Source organism: Ictalurus punctatus, chromosome 29 (genome assembly GCF_001660625.3).
Source record: "Ictalurus punctatus breed USDA103 chromosome 29, Coco_2.0, whole genome shotgun sequence".
Lineage (NCBI taxonomy): Eukaryota > Metazoa > Chordata > Actinopteri > Siluriformes > Ictaluridae > Ictalurus > Ictalurus punctatus.
The window spans coordinates 2,838,245-2,856,304 of NC_030444.2; the positions used below are offsets into that span (position 1 = coordinate 2,838,245).

At 42.3% G+C, this 18,060-nt stretch overlaps 1 protein-coding gene across 1 annotated transcript in view; it reads right to left on the minus strand.

The window, feature by feature from the left end:
• Positions 1-742: 742 nt before the first annotated feature.
• Positions 743-18,060, minus strand: part of ndst3 (N-deacetylase/N-sulfotransferase (heparan glucosaminyl) 3) — an 82,143-nt gene continuing 64,825 nt past the window's right edge. The window contains exons 9-16 of the mRNA XM_047152387.2: positions 14,310-14,492; positions 13,840-13,936; positions 11,694-11,817; positions 11,007-11,181; positions 8,587-8,757; positions 7,085-7,194; positions 4,805-4,907; positions 743-1,844 (exon numbers count right to left, since the gene is read on the minus strand). Of these exons, the coding sequence (XP_047008343.1) occupies positions 1,725-1,844; positions 4,805-4,907; positions 7,085-7,194; positions 8,587-8,757; positions 11,007-11,181; positions 11,694-11,817; positions 13,840-13,936; positions 14,310-14,492 (1,083 nt within the window). The 3' untranslated portion in view covers positions 743-1,724. The remainder of the gene's footprint in view (positions 1,845-4,804; positions 4,908-7,084; positions 7,195-8,586; positions 8,758-11,006; positions 11,182-11,693; positions 11,818-13,839; positions 13,937-14,309; positions 14,493-18,060) is intronic.

The window sequence follows — 18,060 nt, forward strand, 5'->3', positions numbered from 1 at the left end:
GGACAGACACATCCATTACAACTCATCTGTTCACGCCTAGCATGGCGTGCAAAAGTTTAGACACCCTCTTTTTTTTTCTTTTCTTTTTTCTTCTTCTTTTTTTAATGACAAACCCAACAAGAGACGTGTCCATTCTCAATTTTCATAAGTAGCATGACGGTATATTCATAGTAAATCCATCAAAAGTATACACATATTAATGTGGACTTATATTCCACTTCCTGTTAAAGATCCATGAAACAAAAAGTTCTATCTTTAAGAAACGAAACGATAAAGAACCGACACATCTGTGATGTGTTATTTGAAGTATTAAGTCGTTCTAAAGCAGCTTTAAATATACATTTTAAAAAAATATCAAAATTAAAGAAGCGCTAAACTGTTCCTAAAAATGTCACTTATGAGCGCTTTAAGTGGGAGATCCACTTTATAATCTGTTTATAGCGGTCTAAAAGCTGTCTATGTTACAAGGAGGGTTTAATCAGTAGAAGCATATTAGAGCGTACAACCAGGGTGGCGTCCCTGCTGGGGAAAAAAAACAAACAATAGAAACCGTTACGGAATTTCTAATGGTTTCCACTAGAAACACCATTAAAACCGTTAACAAATGTAGTGTGTTTTCGGCCGTATTCTATTAGGATTTGATGGTTTGTACTGGTTTCCACTAGACATAAACATGCCACCAATAGAACCCAACACCTTACACACACACAAAAAAAATCCAGAGAAAACGACGATGTTATTAAAACATATTTCCAGTGTTTAATACATATTTATAATATATTCTGTACAGATTTCCAGAGCAGTGCTGCTCAAATGAGGCAAAAAGAAAAATAAAGAGCAGGAAACTCTGGCCTGCACACACACACACACACACACACACACACACACACACTACTCTCAGCATTGCATCCCCAGTGAGCTCATCCATTCCGTGTTAATTCAGAATAAATCCGTTTATTTCCGTCGCTTCGTCCCGAGTCCGTTTAACTTCACTGATCAGCGCTCGAACTCGGACACTCCGTGAACCAGCAGCTTAACCTCCAGACCCGTGTCCAGTGTAGATACGTCTCTCGACGCTAAAGAGTTCATGTTCGATCGAGAAAAGAGAATACGAGCAGCGGTCACGTCCGAGAAAAAGAAACGGGTCTCGTTCGATCTGCTTTATACGTTCGCGTGTGATGAAGAAGAGGATGACCAGAGCGTGGAGCTGTAACAGAGACGTTCTCACAGCACACACACACACCATCACTGAGAACTCGGGTTATTTCAGCAGCTTCCCAAAACTCACTCGTTGATTCTCATTAAATAAGAATGCACGATTGTTGTTTATTATTATTATTATTATTATTTTTTTTAAAGAGACCAATTCATTGATATAATGTGAGAGAAAAATGAAACGTGGTCGAATCAACTTCTTACACTATACGCTTCGGAACTGGAATGATGGAATAAAACCAGTTCTTGGTCTGACGTCTTTGACATCCAAGCCTCTCTCTCGCTCTCGCTCTCGCTCTCTCTCTCGCTCATACTGATGCTCCCGTTCCGAGTTTCTCATATTGCCGTCGCGGTATCACACCCCACACTCCAGCACTTCAGGTGCAGCAGCAGCACGACTCACTGTCCAACTCTGGCCTCTTTCCCACCAGGCGCAGTGTCTCCAGGTTGTAGTCGCGACCCTCCCTTGACCTTTGACCCGAGGAGCGGCAGGGTCAGTGGAATAAATGCTACCTGACCTTTTGTAGTTCCTCGCGGAGCCACGCCGGGAGAGGCTGACCGAGTCTGTGGAGGAGCTTCGAGAGCTCGATGTTATGATCCCGGTAGAAGCGAGAGAGGAAGAGACGAGACTGGATAGAGAGACACAGAGAGAGAGAGAGAAATTAACGAGTCTCATTAATCAGCCATGTTCATGCAGTTATCCAATCAGGCAATCATCTGGCATTAGTGCAGCGCATGTAATCATGCACACGCAGGTCAAGGGCTTCAGATCGTGCATAATATAATGTACAATTTGAAAAGAAAAAAAAAAATCTCTATATTCGCATAATTCCGTCAATATTCAAAATTCCGTCTGGCTTTGACCCATTATTCTGAATTTGAACATTTCATCCTTAATGTTACAAGCAACAGCTGCTAAACCCTGATGCTGTTTAACATCTTGTTGTGAACAGCATTATCATGTGCTTATGAAACTGCAGTGTGTGTGTGTTAGTGTGTGAGAGAGAGAGAGAGAGACTGCTTGCTGCTGATTGTCATGTGGAGATCTGCATCCGGTAACAAATGAGAGCGAGAGAACTGGACGGACAGAGAAAAATGAGAGAGGGATGAGTGCGAAATGAAGAAAAATGGCAGAGAGACGAACAGACAGATGGGCCTTATATCACCGCTGCTGTGTCCTCACACACACACACACACACACACAGTATACTGTATACTCACAGGGGCACGAGAACATGCTGTAACTTTGGGCTGTGTAGGATTACGTGTGTTAGTTGCACGGTGCACATAAATGTGTTTCACCAGGATCACTGAAATCGATTTTATTTTATGTAACAACGGGGTTTTATGTAACTCCTTTGTGTAATTTCCTGTGTGGATTCTCTACATGCAAAACACCACGCTGCTGGCTGTGGAACAACAACACACCTATATATATATATATATATATCCTTTTTTTCTTAACCCGCTGTGTTTATTAATACGTACGCTCTACAAACAAGAATGATTCTGAAAGCTGGGTGATGTACAGATATACAGATGTACAGAAGCAATGCATTTATTCCCTTTCTCTTTTCCATTTCTTCATCCCCATACTACGCATTATCATCATCAGCTCACCAGGGGGCGCTGTAGAGACTCCTACATCATATATCGGAACGGATGTTAAAGGTGCATTAGGTTAGAATCAAAGCCTGTTTTGGCCACAGAGAAACTTTTTCTTCTTATTATTTCATTTTAAATAAAGGTAATCGCAACTTTATACGTCAGAATTGCGATTTTACGTCTCACGATTCAGACTTTCTTTCCCCCGGAGTCAACACGAGTTTTTTTTTTTTTTTCCCCTTCACAGTTTAGACGTTCACTTGATGCAGCACCTGAAATCTTTTCGATTGATTTTTTATTTATATCTATTTATCTGTATATTTCTGAAATACTTTTATGTTAGCTTTTTTGTTGTTGCTGTTCTCAATTCCGATGGTTGCCATTGTTGCGATTTCACTTCACTTCACGAAACAGAATACGGGGGACGGCGTACGGTCAGCGGACGATCCCGATTCAAACCAAACCGCGAGGGTAGTCGATCCTCACCGGGGGTCCGAATGAACGACTTCATTTAAATAACCTACATATAATTGATCCTTCTCTTTCCGATTCGTCCATCGATTCAATCGATTATTATTATAACACTGCGCTGGAAAAATCTTCTACTGCCAGGTTGAATATCCGTCCTTGTTTATAGTTCGATTATATATACATTATATCCTGCTTTTACGGGCAGCGAGCGCGTCGGATCGGGCTCATTTCACACAGTTTCATATGAAAGCTCACTTGTGCGGTGTGATATAATGCGCTCGTGAAACCGTGAACGCGCAGTCCTTACTTACTAAAGACTTTATGTCCAGTTTTATATGGAAATAAAACCGGCAAATCGATTTTTTTTTATTCATCGTATAACCGCATTTACCCTTTCACCCTAACATTTACCCTACCGTAACGTGATGTTGAAATCATATAAGGGGATTTATGATACACCGACAGTATCGTCAATATCAACGCTAAAATGCTAATGTAGTGAGGCGTTTCGAAATGAGTCGCAGTGAAGAATCAGACTTCGTTATGAACAGAACTGGGAGAAAGGCAGTATCGATGTATATACATGTAGACACTGGTGTGGTTTGTTTTTGTAGTGAATTCGATAGGTTTTAAAGGACAGTCAATTCGCTAATAATACGAATACGCTGGGAAATATACAGAGCGTGATGGAAACAACGGTTTTAAGCCATGACCTCAGGAGAAAAGTCTTACACGGCTGAGGAAACCTCTTCGGAAGAGAACCGCTTTACGGTCCAGAGGACATGTTTGTGTTTATATAGCCAGCCTGTCAGTCATTTTCTAGACACTCTGTCACACCTTCTCTCCACACCTTGCTAACACCCTGCTAACACCGCAGCTTAGCGCTCATAAGAGCTTCTGAAGAAGAAGAAAAAGGCAGCGGCTGCACTCGTGACCATTCTCATAAGTCATCACGAGGCCTGTTCGTGTACTGTGTTATATAGTGAGCGTGGAAGTGGTGTCATGACGATCCTAACGCTAACTCTAGTTGAACCATCGTAGTGGTTCACGGCGTTCAAGCTCCGCTTGCTCAACCGACGGAGACCTAATCTTGACACGTGATGCGAAATCTAACCTTTTTAGTTGCTTTTCTGTCACGGAGAACAAAAAAAGCATTTAAAAAGGTACCTGCGACTTTATATCTCACAATTCTGACGTTTTTGAGTTTGTCGAGTCTCGTAATTCTCTATTTTATTTTACAATTCTGAGTTTTATATATATATATATTATTTTGACGCACAAATTTGACTTTATTTCTCGCAATTCCGAGTTACGTCTCACGATTCTGCCCCCCCCCCCCCCCCCCCCCCCCCCCCCCCCTTTATTCATTTATTTAAAAACCAAACGAATCGAAGAAGGTTATCGTCCGGCGCCGATTCGGACACGGCAAACAGACTCACGGGTGTAAAAACAATAAATAAATAAATAACATAAAGTAAAAAGCGCTTCTTAGCTACGGTATTTTATTTTTCACCTCGGCATCCATAGGAGGATATTTACGACCTTTGCTTTTGCCCAAACACTTGGTTCTGCCTCCATCCAGCAGCTGACACCAAAATCCCTTCTGAGGATCGAATCTGTGGAGACAGAAATAGAGAGAGAGAGAGAGAGAGATAGACAGAGAGAGAGCGAGTGAGAGAGAGAGAGAGAGAGAGACAGACAGAGAGAGCGAGAGAATGAGAGAGCGAGAGAGAGAGTGAGCGAGAGAGAGACAGAGAGAGCGAGCGAGAGAGAGAGAGAGAGAGAGAGACAGAGAGAGCGAGAGAATGAGAGAGAGAGAGAGAGAGACAGAGAGAGCGAGAGAGAGCGAGCGAGAGAGACAGAGAGAGACAGAGAGAGAGCGAGCGAGAGAGAGAGAGCGAGCGAGAGCGAGAGAGAGCGAGAGAGAGCGAGAGAGAGCGAGCGAGAGAGACAGAGAGAGAGCGAGCGAGAGAGAGCGAGAGAGAGAGAGATGAGGGATGAGAACTCAATCACGTCATCTTATTTCGAGAAGTACATCCACTTCATATAGATAACCTGAACACACAGACACACACACACTTGTGCACGCACACACACACACACACACACACACACACACACACACACACTGAGGCTGACAGATGTCAGGTGTAACCTTGTCTGGGTGTCAGAGGCGACACGGATGGGTTTGATAAACACTGCGTGGGGGGTGCGGGGGTGTGATGGGACGCGTGGGCCGGGGTGTTAATTAGTCTGCTGCCTGAGATGTAAACAGAGATTACAAGTGAACGCTCGAACTAAAGTACAGTACAAACACCCCAAAGCGCGATCGATCCTGCCAACACACATTTCCCTCACACACGTACACACACTGACGGTTTTCCCCCTCCGTTCTTTCTCCTTTCCATAAATGCCCTACAGGCTCTAAACGTGAGATCCGCACACTGAGGTTCTCCTTCGCACACACCCAGACCGTTCAGTCCTCTCAGTTCCGGTAGCTGCTCCAACAAATTTGAATGCAATTAACTTTAAAAGCAGTTACATGGTTGTTCACAATTACGACATTTATTCATTCAGAAGTCCTTTAGTTAATCAGCGTATACTGGCTACACTACCGACAAACAAACAAACAAACAAACAAAGATAAAGGGTGCGTCTCGATCGGCTCCCTGGTTCAGTAGTCAGGGCACTGATCAGGGAGGCGCCATTTTAAGGGAATCCTTCCAGTGCACTGCTCCCTAAAAATAAAAAATAAAAAAAAAATCCCACAATGCACCCTCACAAACCAGGGAGCATCGGTGCTCAGTACGATTTCCCTTAGTGGAAATGACGTCATATTTTCTGAAGACTCTCAGCGTCTTGTGATCGTAGTTGTAGCTCTGAAACGAGTACTCACGTCGGCGATATTTTTTTTAACTTCATTTGACGTCCTGCATGCGGTTTGTTTGACTCTGAAGTGTTTAATGATTGAACCCCGACCCCCCCCCCCCCCCCCCCCCCGGAATATCGGAAAGATATCGGTCCTGCCTGCTGTTCATACTGTAAATACCAGCGGTGACGTTTTACAACGCCGAGTACGTACGTGTCCCCACCCCCTACCCCACCCCATGTGTGTATGCATGTACTATTCGTTTCATTAGTACTATTCGTCACGCAACTTGAACGTTGGCCAATGGCGAAACAAAAAGAAGAAGAAAAAAAAAAAAAAAAAAAAAAGCATAGTTACAGATTTCTCTTGCCAAAAATTCTGGTACGAGTCTGTGTGTGTGTGTGTGTGTGTGTGTGTGTGTGCGCTGTCTCTTAGCTAAACTATCAGTGTGTGTAAGAGTGAGTTGTAAATTCTGAATCGTTTTTTTTTTTTTTTTTTTTTTTTGGCAAGATGTTTATTGTCCTATAAATGTGTTTTCCTGTATTGGCTCTAGAAGCCTGGAGAGCCACTAGAGAACAGAGCTGCCAAACGCCTCTTAATTAAACAGTATGAAAAGAGAGACAAAGAAAGAGAGAAAGAGAGAGAGAGTGGGGGGAGGGCGGTGTATTTAATTACAGGCTCCTGACGAAAGCTAAATTCTCTGTTCGGGTCCAACTCTAATGGCTCATAGCCGTGTTACTCGGATCGGCATTGATCTGGTTCGCTGTTATCAGGTGAGAGGTCTGAGTAATCGAACTGACAGAGGAACCGATGCGACTACAAACCAGTGTTAGTGACAAATCTATGATTATGTCACCCATAAAACATTGAATAGCTCATTACTGTGCGTGCGTGTGTGTGTGTGTGTGTGCTGTTTAAACTCACGTGAGTGCCTGTGAGTAGTTAAAGTACGGAGAGACGCCCAGAAACTTCTGCACCTCGTCCATCACGGTCGCTGGATCATTCCTCAGCTGCTGCCCGTCTATTATCATCAGCTACACACACACACACACACACACACACACACAAATTAACTACAGGCTCTAAGCAAATTTATGTTCACATGTGTCTGTGTTTCATGGAAGTGTCTCCAATAGACTTCCATTTATTCATCCTCAGGGAGCGGTATATCCTGGTCAGGGTCACCGTGGACCCGTGGTCTATCCCGGGTGTGAGAGGTGGGAGGAAACCCGAGAACCCAGAGGAAACCCACACGGACACAGAAATCATTTTTCTTGATTAAAAAAAACCAAAACAACAAAACAAAAACCGGATTGTTGTGTACACACTGGGAAAACAACTAAAACTAATGAAGGGGTGGAGCCACCAGAGGGAGCTGTGGTTTATATTTTGTACACCATTTCACACAGGAATACAGCCGTACCTATGGATCTAACGCCGCAGAGGAAATTGGCTAGTTATCTTAAGCTGATAGTCTTTCGAGTTAGTTACTTGGAAACTAACTCCTAGACAATGACTCTTGCAGTGAAATAAAACTTCGGCATTCCGCAGCACTTACACTGAGAATAGTCGCAGGAAATGCAACACACTTGGGAATTTTCTTTCGGAATGCATTTTTTTCGCAACACGTTGACATTTCACAGTGTGAAAAGTGGCCGCGTAAACGGACGACGTCTTCGGCAAGCTAGGTTTGCATACACAGTCCCGTCTGAAACTATCGGAATGGCAAGGCCAGGTCATTGTGTTTGTGCTGTACACCAAAGACATTTGGGTTTGAGATCAAAAGATGGATATGAGACGACCCAATTTTTTAGGCGAGCAAAAGTATAGAAACAGATAAGTCTTGAAGTAAATTAACGCCAATAACACGTATTATATGGTTGCGTATCCCTTGCTTGCAATATCTGCAACAAGTGTGTGACTCACTGACATCACCAAATTGTTGCTTTCTTCTTTTGTGATGCTTTTCCAGGCTTTTACCGCAGCCTCTTTCAGTTGTTGTTTGTTTCAGTCTCATCTCCCATAGACATCTCTCTGATCTTCATGTTGGTTTATCCTTTTTAACAACAAACGCAGTCTACACAGGTGAAACTGAAGGCTAAAACGAAGAGATGTTCCGAGCTAGTTACTGTTTAAACAACCAATTCAATCAGGACACACCTGGGTAACAAGAAACACCTGTCAGTCACATGTTCCAATATTTTTGCTCACATACAAATTGGGGGTTCTGATACAAAATGTGCTGTGTTCTATGTTGTTTAACACATCTACGTATAAATACCAGGATTTATATGTAGAATGAATTGGCCTTGCCGTTGAGGTAGTTTCGGAGGGGACTGTATTTCCGCATGTGTGTGTGTGTGTGTGTGTGTGTGTGTGTGTGTGTGTATATAACGTTGTGTATGTGCGTGTATATGTGTGTGTACCTGGACAGGTGGGTAGTAGGTGAGCCATCTCTCCAGGTGTGTGGCGTAGAGACCGGGGACGAGGCAGCGGTTCTGCAGGGATCGTAAATCCGATGGGGCGTGCTGATTAGCTGAAATCACCTCGTAGAAGCTGTAACGGAGCGCTGCACGGTCCTCATGGGCCCTCTGGTGCTGCCATGGCAACAAAGATTGAGGGAAAGGAAAAATGGAAGCGAGTGTGTTATGAGCGTAACAGAAAAACTTATATACAACAAAACCACAAAGTTTGCTATAAGGCCTAGCATCCATTTTGGGTAACTGGCTTTGGTGCCTACACACACACACACTTATTAAGAGGGGAAATGGGATCGAAAGCTCTTTCTCTTTTCCATGTTCTAGCTGCTGGTAATCATCGCATGCTAGGACCTCCTGAGGCATGGTGCTGATGAGATTTTTTCTCTCCCTCCCTAACTCAAGCATTCTATCTCTCCCATCCTCTCTTAAAATCCCCCTCGTTCCCACTGTCTCTCTCTTCGCACTCCCCCTCACGCGTACGCCTGGAGGAGAACCAAACTCGCATTCAGACCAACTAATAAAGATTGTCGATTGTCCACTGACATTATCGTCAGCTTTCATCAAGCTGGATTTATGCGAATGTGCGCATGAGAAAAACTGGGATGGAAAAGGCCAGGATTTGGGGGAAAAAACACTAAAAGACTTTCACACTTGGCTGAGGTGGAAAACTTGGCCAATCAACAAGCAGAAGAAGTGAAATAGGAGCAAAACTCCAGAGCAAAAACCAAAACAACTAACCTGACAGGATTACTTCATAAATGTGGTCATTTTTTACTGCTAACACTAGCTAGCTCAAAAAATTCAGCTAACCTGACAGGATTACTTCGTAAATGTTTGTAATTTTTATTTATTTTTACTGTAAACACTAGCTAGCTCGAAAACACCCCAGCTAACCTAACAGGATTCATTTATAAATGTTGGGAATTTTTTATTGCTAACACTAGCTAGCTCAAAAAAAAAAAAAAAAAAAAAAAAAACCCAGCTAACTTCACAGGATTACTTTATAAATGTTTGTAATTATTATAATTATTGTAAATATTATTATTATTTTTTTTTTACTGCAAACACTAGCTAGCTCAAAAACAACTGCTAACTTGACAGGATTACTTCAAGAATGTTTTTTTAAAATTAATTAATTAATTAATTATTATTATTATTATTATTATTTTTTACACTTTTTACTGCAAACACTACCAGCTAGCTTAAAAAAACAAAAAAAAAACAAACAAAAAAAAACCCAGCTAACCTGACAGGATTGCTTTATAAATGTTTGTCTTTTTTTTTTTTTACTGCCAACACTAGCTAGCTTGAAAACAACAGCTAACCTGACAGGATTTTAAGTCATTCATAAATGTTCGTAAATCACAATCCTAAATAATCCTAATGTTACCCAGGTAGCTAATATGATCTAACCTGGCAGGATTTCTGAGAATTAAAAAAAAAAAAAAAAGTCACATTCTTAGGTTTGTAATCTTCACTGCTAACACGACCCATTTAGCTAATAGCTAGATGCTATAACATTCTGACAGGATTCGGAAATCTTTACTGCTAACACCAGCTAGCTAAGACACAAACTAACCTGATGGGATTTTCTGACAGGACTCTGAAGTCATATATATATATATATATATATATATATATATATATATATATATATATATATATATATATATATATATATATATATATATATATAATTTGTAATGCCAGCTGGCTAACATGGAACGGAAAAAAAATCTGAGTACAACATTTTACGTCATAGATGCCTACTCAGAAACATTTGAAGGATGTGTGTTTAAGTTCATACATGTCATAAAAGCCAAAAAGACACACCCTACTATTTAATATGATAGTTTATAGTAGCAACAGCCAGTGGCTAGTCATCACAGCAACTAGCTAGCTAGATTTTCTTGCAAATGTTAGCTTAGCTAGCTAGCTAACACAAATTGCTAGTTATTTTGTAGCACAGACCTTGGTACTTTGGCGGACACACTGTTTAATACAAGAGAAGAAATTCACTTTTCTGTTGGAATACACATTTAGTTTGGAATTTTAGCATTATCAGGATGGAAATGTGAAAGAACACACACCCACACACACACCTCATCCTGCTGAATGAGCTCAATAAGTGAGTTTAAAAGGCAGAGAGTGTGCTGATGGTAATCTAATGTGGCATTGACTTTCGCTCCTCGCTGCATTGATCCCCCCTTTAACTAGCTTCTCTTTAACCTACTGCAGCACCGAACCCTCACACACACTCACACTCTAAGCCCTCTGCTTGCACGCTACACACTCAGACAGATAAAGTGCGTGGAGATTTCACATTAGTTAATCTTATTTCTGAAGTTGCTGTGGTGAAAGGGTACCTGGTACCAGCTGTAGGCTCGGTCAGACGGGTTGATGAGCAGGGTGAGGATTTTGGCTTTGGGCAGCAGGGCGGCGGCTCGTTTGGGCGTCTCCTCCGAAGGGAAGTAACTAGCGCTTTTCTCAAATAAGAAGTCCGTACTGACGTTTGAAGGAACCGGAAAAAACTCCATGTACCTTCGAGAAGAACGCATTAACAATAAACTCACAGTTGCCTTCATGTCCTGTCACTGATATTCATTCTCTGTACCGGAACAGCAAATTAAAGTAGCCGTTCATGATTTTTTTTTAGTGCCCTCTGGTGCCTGTGAGGTGAACTGCAATTGTAACGACATTAACAAGCCTCCTACTTTACCCACAACAGACACTTTCGAAACCGTGTATGTTTCACGAGTCGCGTTTTCAGGAAAAGCGGCGGGGCGAAATATCTCGGAGATCATTTCAGGGCCAGAAATTTTTAAACAGAAGCCTGAAATGAAAAACTAGCTAGCTTGGAAATACTTTGAATGACAGTCCACTCTCAAGTGAAATGATTATTACAGGTCCATAAACACATAAAAAAATTTACAAACTGCACCTTTAATTATATTTTAAAAAAATTCATTCCTTTTTGTAATCTGGCGCTTTGCTCATACGAATGCACACAGAGGGTTTTTCTGTTTGTGTGTTGTTGTTGTTGTTTTTTTTACCAGTCGATGCCTTTATGGTAGTTGTTGGTGTTGAAGAACTGCACCTCCTCGAAGGTCTTGGAGCTGGGGAAACTGCTGGAGATGGACGGATGCATTAGGAAGAAGAGATAGAGCGCCGTGGTGCCTGCGAACGAGAGGAACGAGACGCGTAACAAGGACAGATGAGGCCCCGTGCGGATAATGATAGTGTAATATGTTTAAGTGCGCTACGTGGAGTCGACAGATAAAGCCAGAAGACGGAGAGAGAAGGAAACGGAGAATGGGTTGAAATCAATACTCTATTTGCAGCATGGATTTTTCAGCTGTGGGTGTAAATGTGCGTGTCTGAATGTGCTGGGAAAGTCAGTATGGACGCATATGTATGTATGTGCCTGTGAAAGAGACAGGATATGAATATGTGTGTGTGTGTGTGTGTGTGTGCGTGTGTGTGTGTGGGAGCGAGCGAGCGTGGTATCTGTGAGTTTCTGTTTGTGCGTGTCAGAATGAGAGTGGGTGAGCGAGTGTTTCATAAGTTTGTGCTCGCACGGAAGTGGAGAGAGCTCAAAGCACAAACTGTCTAACTACATCGGTGTCCTGACACCAATCAAACTCCTTTAGCTAGACAACACAACACAACACAACACAGCGAACGAGCGAACTTGTTGTCTTTTGCTCCCTTTCTATCTTTCCGCCCCTTCTCTGATTCTCAATCTCTCCCCCAAGTGAGTCTGGGTTGTTCTCCTTCACTGCGTCTAATGTCTCTGGCTGCACTTTCATCTGTGCTCTACAAGGTGAGATGTGACAGGAGGGATCAAGGTGAACAACAGCTCACACATTCACACACACACACACACACGGCCTTGAAGCCTAGGAAAAAAAAAAAAACGAAAGACGCTTCAAATGTTACAGTCGTGAATTGTGAGGATTGCGTGTGCAACCGAGTAGATCATAATGCGTGTGGACAATAAATATATATTACCGCGCTTTAACGTGGCGTCGCTTTTAAGAAACGAAAAGACGTCAGCCTTTAAGCGCCCTACGCAAATAGACGGTAATGAAAAGAATGCAGCATGAGCATTAAGAAATCCTAGTGAGGACACACAAAAAAAAAACCCCATTCAGACAGATGGTTGAGTCCCACTATTAAATTAGGCTAGTTAGTCTGTAATAGGGTTTAATCTTTTCTACACAACATCCAGTATAGGAAAAATACATTTAAATCCCCCTGATAAGAACTCAGCCACTTTAAAAATAAGAAAGAAAAGAAAACCTGCACCACTGTACAGTAGGAATGTAAACGTGACAGTAGTAGTGCAGATCCATCGTTACGGATCTAATTATGTCCATTTCTTTCCCCTCCATTGACAGCAAATCCATGACTAAATCCGACTGTCCTCCCTACGACATTGCAGATATCATTTCTGTTTTTCAGCCACAGCGCTGTTCTTGTAAGGCTTGAATCCGATTGATCAGAACGGGTCGATTAATTCATTGTCTATAACAGCAAGACTAACAACAGGACGTTATAATGCGTCCGGAACTTACACTGACAGACCATTACACTGACAGACTCCATTTAACCCAAAAATAAATAATAAAAAAAAAACGGGAAAAATAACCGTGTGTAATTGTTGATATGCGCTCTATTGGTGTGCTCTGTTTAGCCTTTTTTTGGAAGGAGTCTCCAGTGTCAGCGCTTTCGCCTCACGCCTCCAGGGTCGGGGGTTCGATTCCCATCGTGGCCCTGCGTGTGCGGAGTTTGCATGTTCTCCCTGATGTTTTTCATCCATTTACCGATTATCCAACACGAAGAGCCTGGAGCCTATCCCAGAGGACTCGGGGCACAAGGCAGGGGACACCCTGGATGTCACATACACATTCACACAATCTGGAAATACCGCTCAGTCTGTACAACGCGTGTCTCTGGACTGGGGGAGGAAACCGGAGGACCCGGAGGAAACCCCCGAAGCACAGGGAGAACACAACACGTAAGGTGGAGGCGGGATTCAAACCCCCAACCAAGGAGGTGCGAGGCAAACGTGTTAACCACTAAGCCACCATGATATCCAGAAATGATTATGGCTTCCATGAAGAAAGCCCCCTGTGGAATTTTACCATCCTACAGCATACAGAATCCAGGACTAGAACATTTCAATGCCATAATTACCAGTTTTCTGAGGTCCAACCACCATAAACTTGGGGAGCCTGTCGCAGGTCTTCTCTTTAGACCAGATATCCTTGTGTCTCTTGTCGTCACATGGGTTCTGCACAAACACACACACATTATCAATCAATACAACCAATACACACCATATCTCTATTAGAGATATCAGGTAAGTCTAAACGTGCCATCAGATATAACCACCCTTAAATAAATAAATAAATAAATAAACTCTTAAATACACGTATGTAGTTTAATATTTAGGAGATTGTATACCAACCCCAATGGTACTGAAACAAAATGACTCTAACCTTAAATCTCAACCTATTTTTTTTTTTAAAAATCAATGCAACAATGAAACTAAATAGGCCTCATATTTTGGTTGTATCTGACCATATTTCTGAGGACTACTCGAACAATTTATTGCACACACACACACATCCATGCAAACACATCTCTCTCACATGTTCACAGACCTGCCAGAGTGGGTTTCTCTGCTCAGGGAATAGGGTAAAGTAGTGGTGTGCGAGCTGCAGAGGCGGGAGTGTGTGCAGTCTCAGATTGGTCCAGCACTTCAGGAAGTTGGCCAGGTTCACGAAAGTGTACAGACCCAATCGATCGTTCCCATAGTTAGACAGATGAGTCATGAAGATACTGATCTGCAGAACAGGAGGTAGAGTGTGAGCACATATTTGCCATTCTTATACAGAGTCTACTTGGTATATTTCGCAAAAATAGGTCAATAGACAGTATACTCGAGGTATTGTAACCAACTGTATGTAGATTTCTATGGTGTTTGGTTGTGTGGGTATTTAAATGTGAGTATGTAGTGTGGAAATAGTGGGGGTGATGGGTGTGTGTGAGGGGGTGGGGGGTGGGGAGTCATAAAACAATAAAATGATTATGCCTGTAGATGGCAGTAATACAGTGTCTTGTGGTAGGAATTCCACACCTGCATTAGGAAGGAGAAAGGGATCATCTGGAATGAGGATGGTGTTGGTCGAATTTGGAGTTGGCATATAATACAGATGTGGTAGGAGTATGACAAATTTGAAATAAGGAGCAGCTTCACGGTACAGACAAAGCCCATATGCTGAACCTTTGGATTTGAAAAAGTACAGAAAGCTTGCATTCGCGGAGGGACGGGCTACCCTACACGTGGGGCGTGATGGAGGTAAGATGGTGTAGAGACCAGGTACATTTAGATTAGAGAACGTTTAAAGTTGACATAGTTGCAGACAGCATGCATTTTGGGAGGACAGAGTGTACATCTGGGGTAGGAATAGACAAGATTTGTGTGGAATCGAGTCTGGAATACATTTGGAAGGCAAGGTTACATTTGGTGAAGGAAGGGTTTAAGTTCAAGGGTTTAAGGATTCGATTGGTGAGAGTATATTTGAGGAGGGATAGACTACGTTTGGTGAGGTTTAGACTAGTTTTGGGGAGGGTTTGACCATATTTGAGGAGAATTATGCTATGTTTAGCAAATGTTAGCCTACATTGGGGGAGATTTGGACAATATTTGGAATGGGTTGGCTACATTTGCCAAGGGTTATATTACATTTGAAAAGGTATAGACTACATTTAGGTAGGTTTAGGCAGCAAATGGAAAGGGTTAGGCTACATTTGAGAAGGGTTACACTACATTTGAGGAGGCTTAGGCTACATTTGAGGAGGGTTAGGCTATATTTGACAAGGGTTAGGCTATATTTGAGAAGGGTTACACTACATTTGAGGAGGGTTAGGCTACATTTGACAAGGGATAGGCTATATTTGAGAAGGGTTACAGTACATTTGAGGAGGGTTAGGCTACATTTGACAAGGGTTAGGCTATATTTGACAAGGGTTAGGCTATATTTGACAAGGGTTACACTACATTTGAGGAGCGTTAGGCTACATTTGAAAAAGGTTAGGCTATATTTGACAAGGGTTAGGCTATATTTTAGAAGGGTTAAACTACATTTGAGGAGGGTTAGGCTATATTTGACAAGGGTTAGGCTACATTTGAGGAGTATTAGACTACATTTGAGGAGGGTTAAGCTACATTTAACAAGGGTTAGGCTACATTTGACAAGGGTTAGGCTACATTTGTGGAGTATTAGACTACATTTGTGGAGTATTAGACTACGATTGTGGATTATTAGACTACGATTGAGGAGTATTAGACTACGATTGAGGAGTATTAGACTACGATTGAGGAGTATTAGACTACATTTGTGGAGTATTAGACTACGATTGTGGATTATTAGACTACGATTGAGGAGTATAAGACTACGATTGAGGAGTATTAGACTACGATTGAGGAGTATAAGACTACGATTGAGGAGTATTAGACTACGATTGAGGAGTATTAGACTACATTTGTGGAGTATTAGACTACGATTGTGGATTATTAGACTACGATTGAGGAGTATAAGACTACGATTGAGGAGTATTAGACTACGATTGAGGAGTATTAGACTACGATTGAGGAGTATTAGACTACGATTGAGGAGTATTAGACTACATTTGTGGAGTATTAGACTACGATTGAGGAGTATTAGACTACGATTGAGGAGTATTAGACTACATTTGATGAGAGTTAGGCTACATTTTCGACTATCTTGAGCATCATCGACCCTAGGTCACTGTTGCCACCTTGTGGAACAACTAAATAGTACAAAAGAATTAAATGCGCATGTGCGACCTGTCAGAAAAATCTGTACTCTGCTGATGATGAAATTTTCATCAGGCATACTATACACTGCTCCTAACGTACGCGTTAAAAAGTGAAGTATACTTTGGGCTTAAGACAACATTATGGTTGGGGAGTGTCCAAAGGTTAGGTTACATTTGGTGAGGGTAAGCTAGAACTGAGGAAGGGTTCTTCAGTTGTCTATCTGGGGAAACCTATAAAGGTTCTGTGTAGAAAACTAAATGTTTCCCTATCCGAAAGGCTTCCAAACAGAACCATTTTAGGATGCTACGAACCCTTAATTATCCAAAGAACCCGTGAAGTGCCCTCTACCAAGAAATAGCTGTCTTTAAATGTGAAATTGCTCACAGGTTCTAGTTATTAAGAGGAATACGATTACTATAATGAATAGTTGATACAGGCACTCTGTACAGGCGTATCATTGGATATTTATGTGTTCTTAGCTTCTAGAAATTTCCACTTCTATTCTATTTGATCACATCTTAGCAAATTTCTACGAGGGAAAAGGCCACCACTGATGACCATTCGGAGTGACAAATCTCTGTGTATGCTGTATATGGCAACATAGCACAAACAGTTACTAACAAGGAGCTTGCCAGTGGATGTTAGCAAAAAGATGTGCACTCCATCAGTGAAGTGAAGGCCTGGGTCAAGTGGGCGAGCAGGTGCCTAAAAAAAACCCCAAGCGTCTCCTGTGGGTGGGAATATTTTGGTCCCAGGAAACCTGACGTTCATTAAAAGCAGGCACTGTGTAAGAGTACTGGTGCTAAGCTCATGATGCAATGTCTCAAACATCACACACTTCTACGAACATATAAAGACACAAGTCTACGATGAGCGCATGGCTAAAAGGTTCTCACCTCATCTCATCTGGGGAGAGATACAGACTGGGACTGTGAGCATTTGGTGTTGAGATAAGGCAGAGATAGGGTACGTTTATTAAAGAGGATATTAGCGGTTGAAATAGAGGAGAGATAGACGAGATCGGGATTGACTCAGGGCAGTGCTACAAGACCCATTTGGAGAATCTGTCTGGTTATAGTTTGGATTTAGGATGCCATGAACGTTCACGCCATGCTAACATGCCCGTTAGCTCACACGCCACAAACGCAGACCTCCGTATTAAAATCTTCTCTAAAGCGATTAGTGAATTGAAGCTAGCAGCAGGACTTTCCGGTGGCCACAGCATCGACTCTATTTAACGGCTTTTGAGGACGGTCACATGTTCCGTAGGGGTATTTTCAAGGATTCGTTCCTTTTATGCTCAGCGAGGATGTGGTCATTTGCTCAGATTGTCTTAGTGCCAAGTTATGGGCAGCGGCAAACCCCTCAAGAGAACGTTCAATCACTCGGCAACCCTCATCTTAGAACAGTGTGGTATGATGTAAAACCCGAAAAGGAAGTGCTCCCTCAGCGCCTGACTTCGCTATAATTTCAATGCGGACCGCAGGGGGACGTTCACTCGCTCTCAGGGCTTTTATGATCACGATCGATACCGTTACCAAGGGGGCTGCTATCCTAGAGTCTGCACT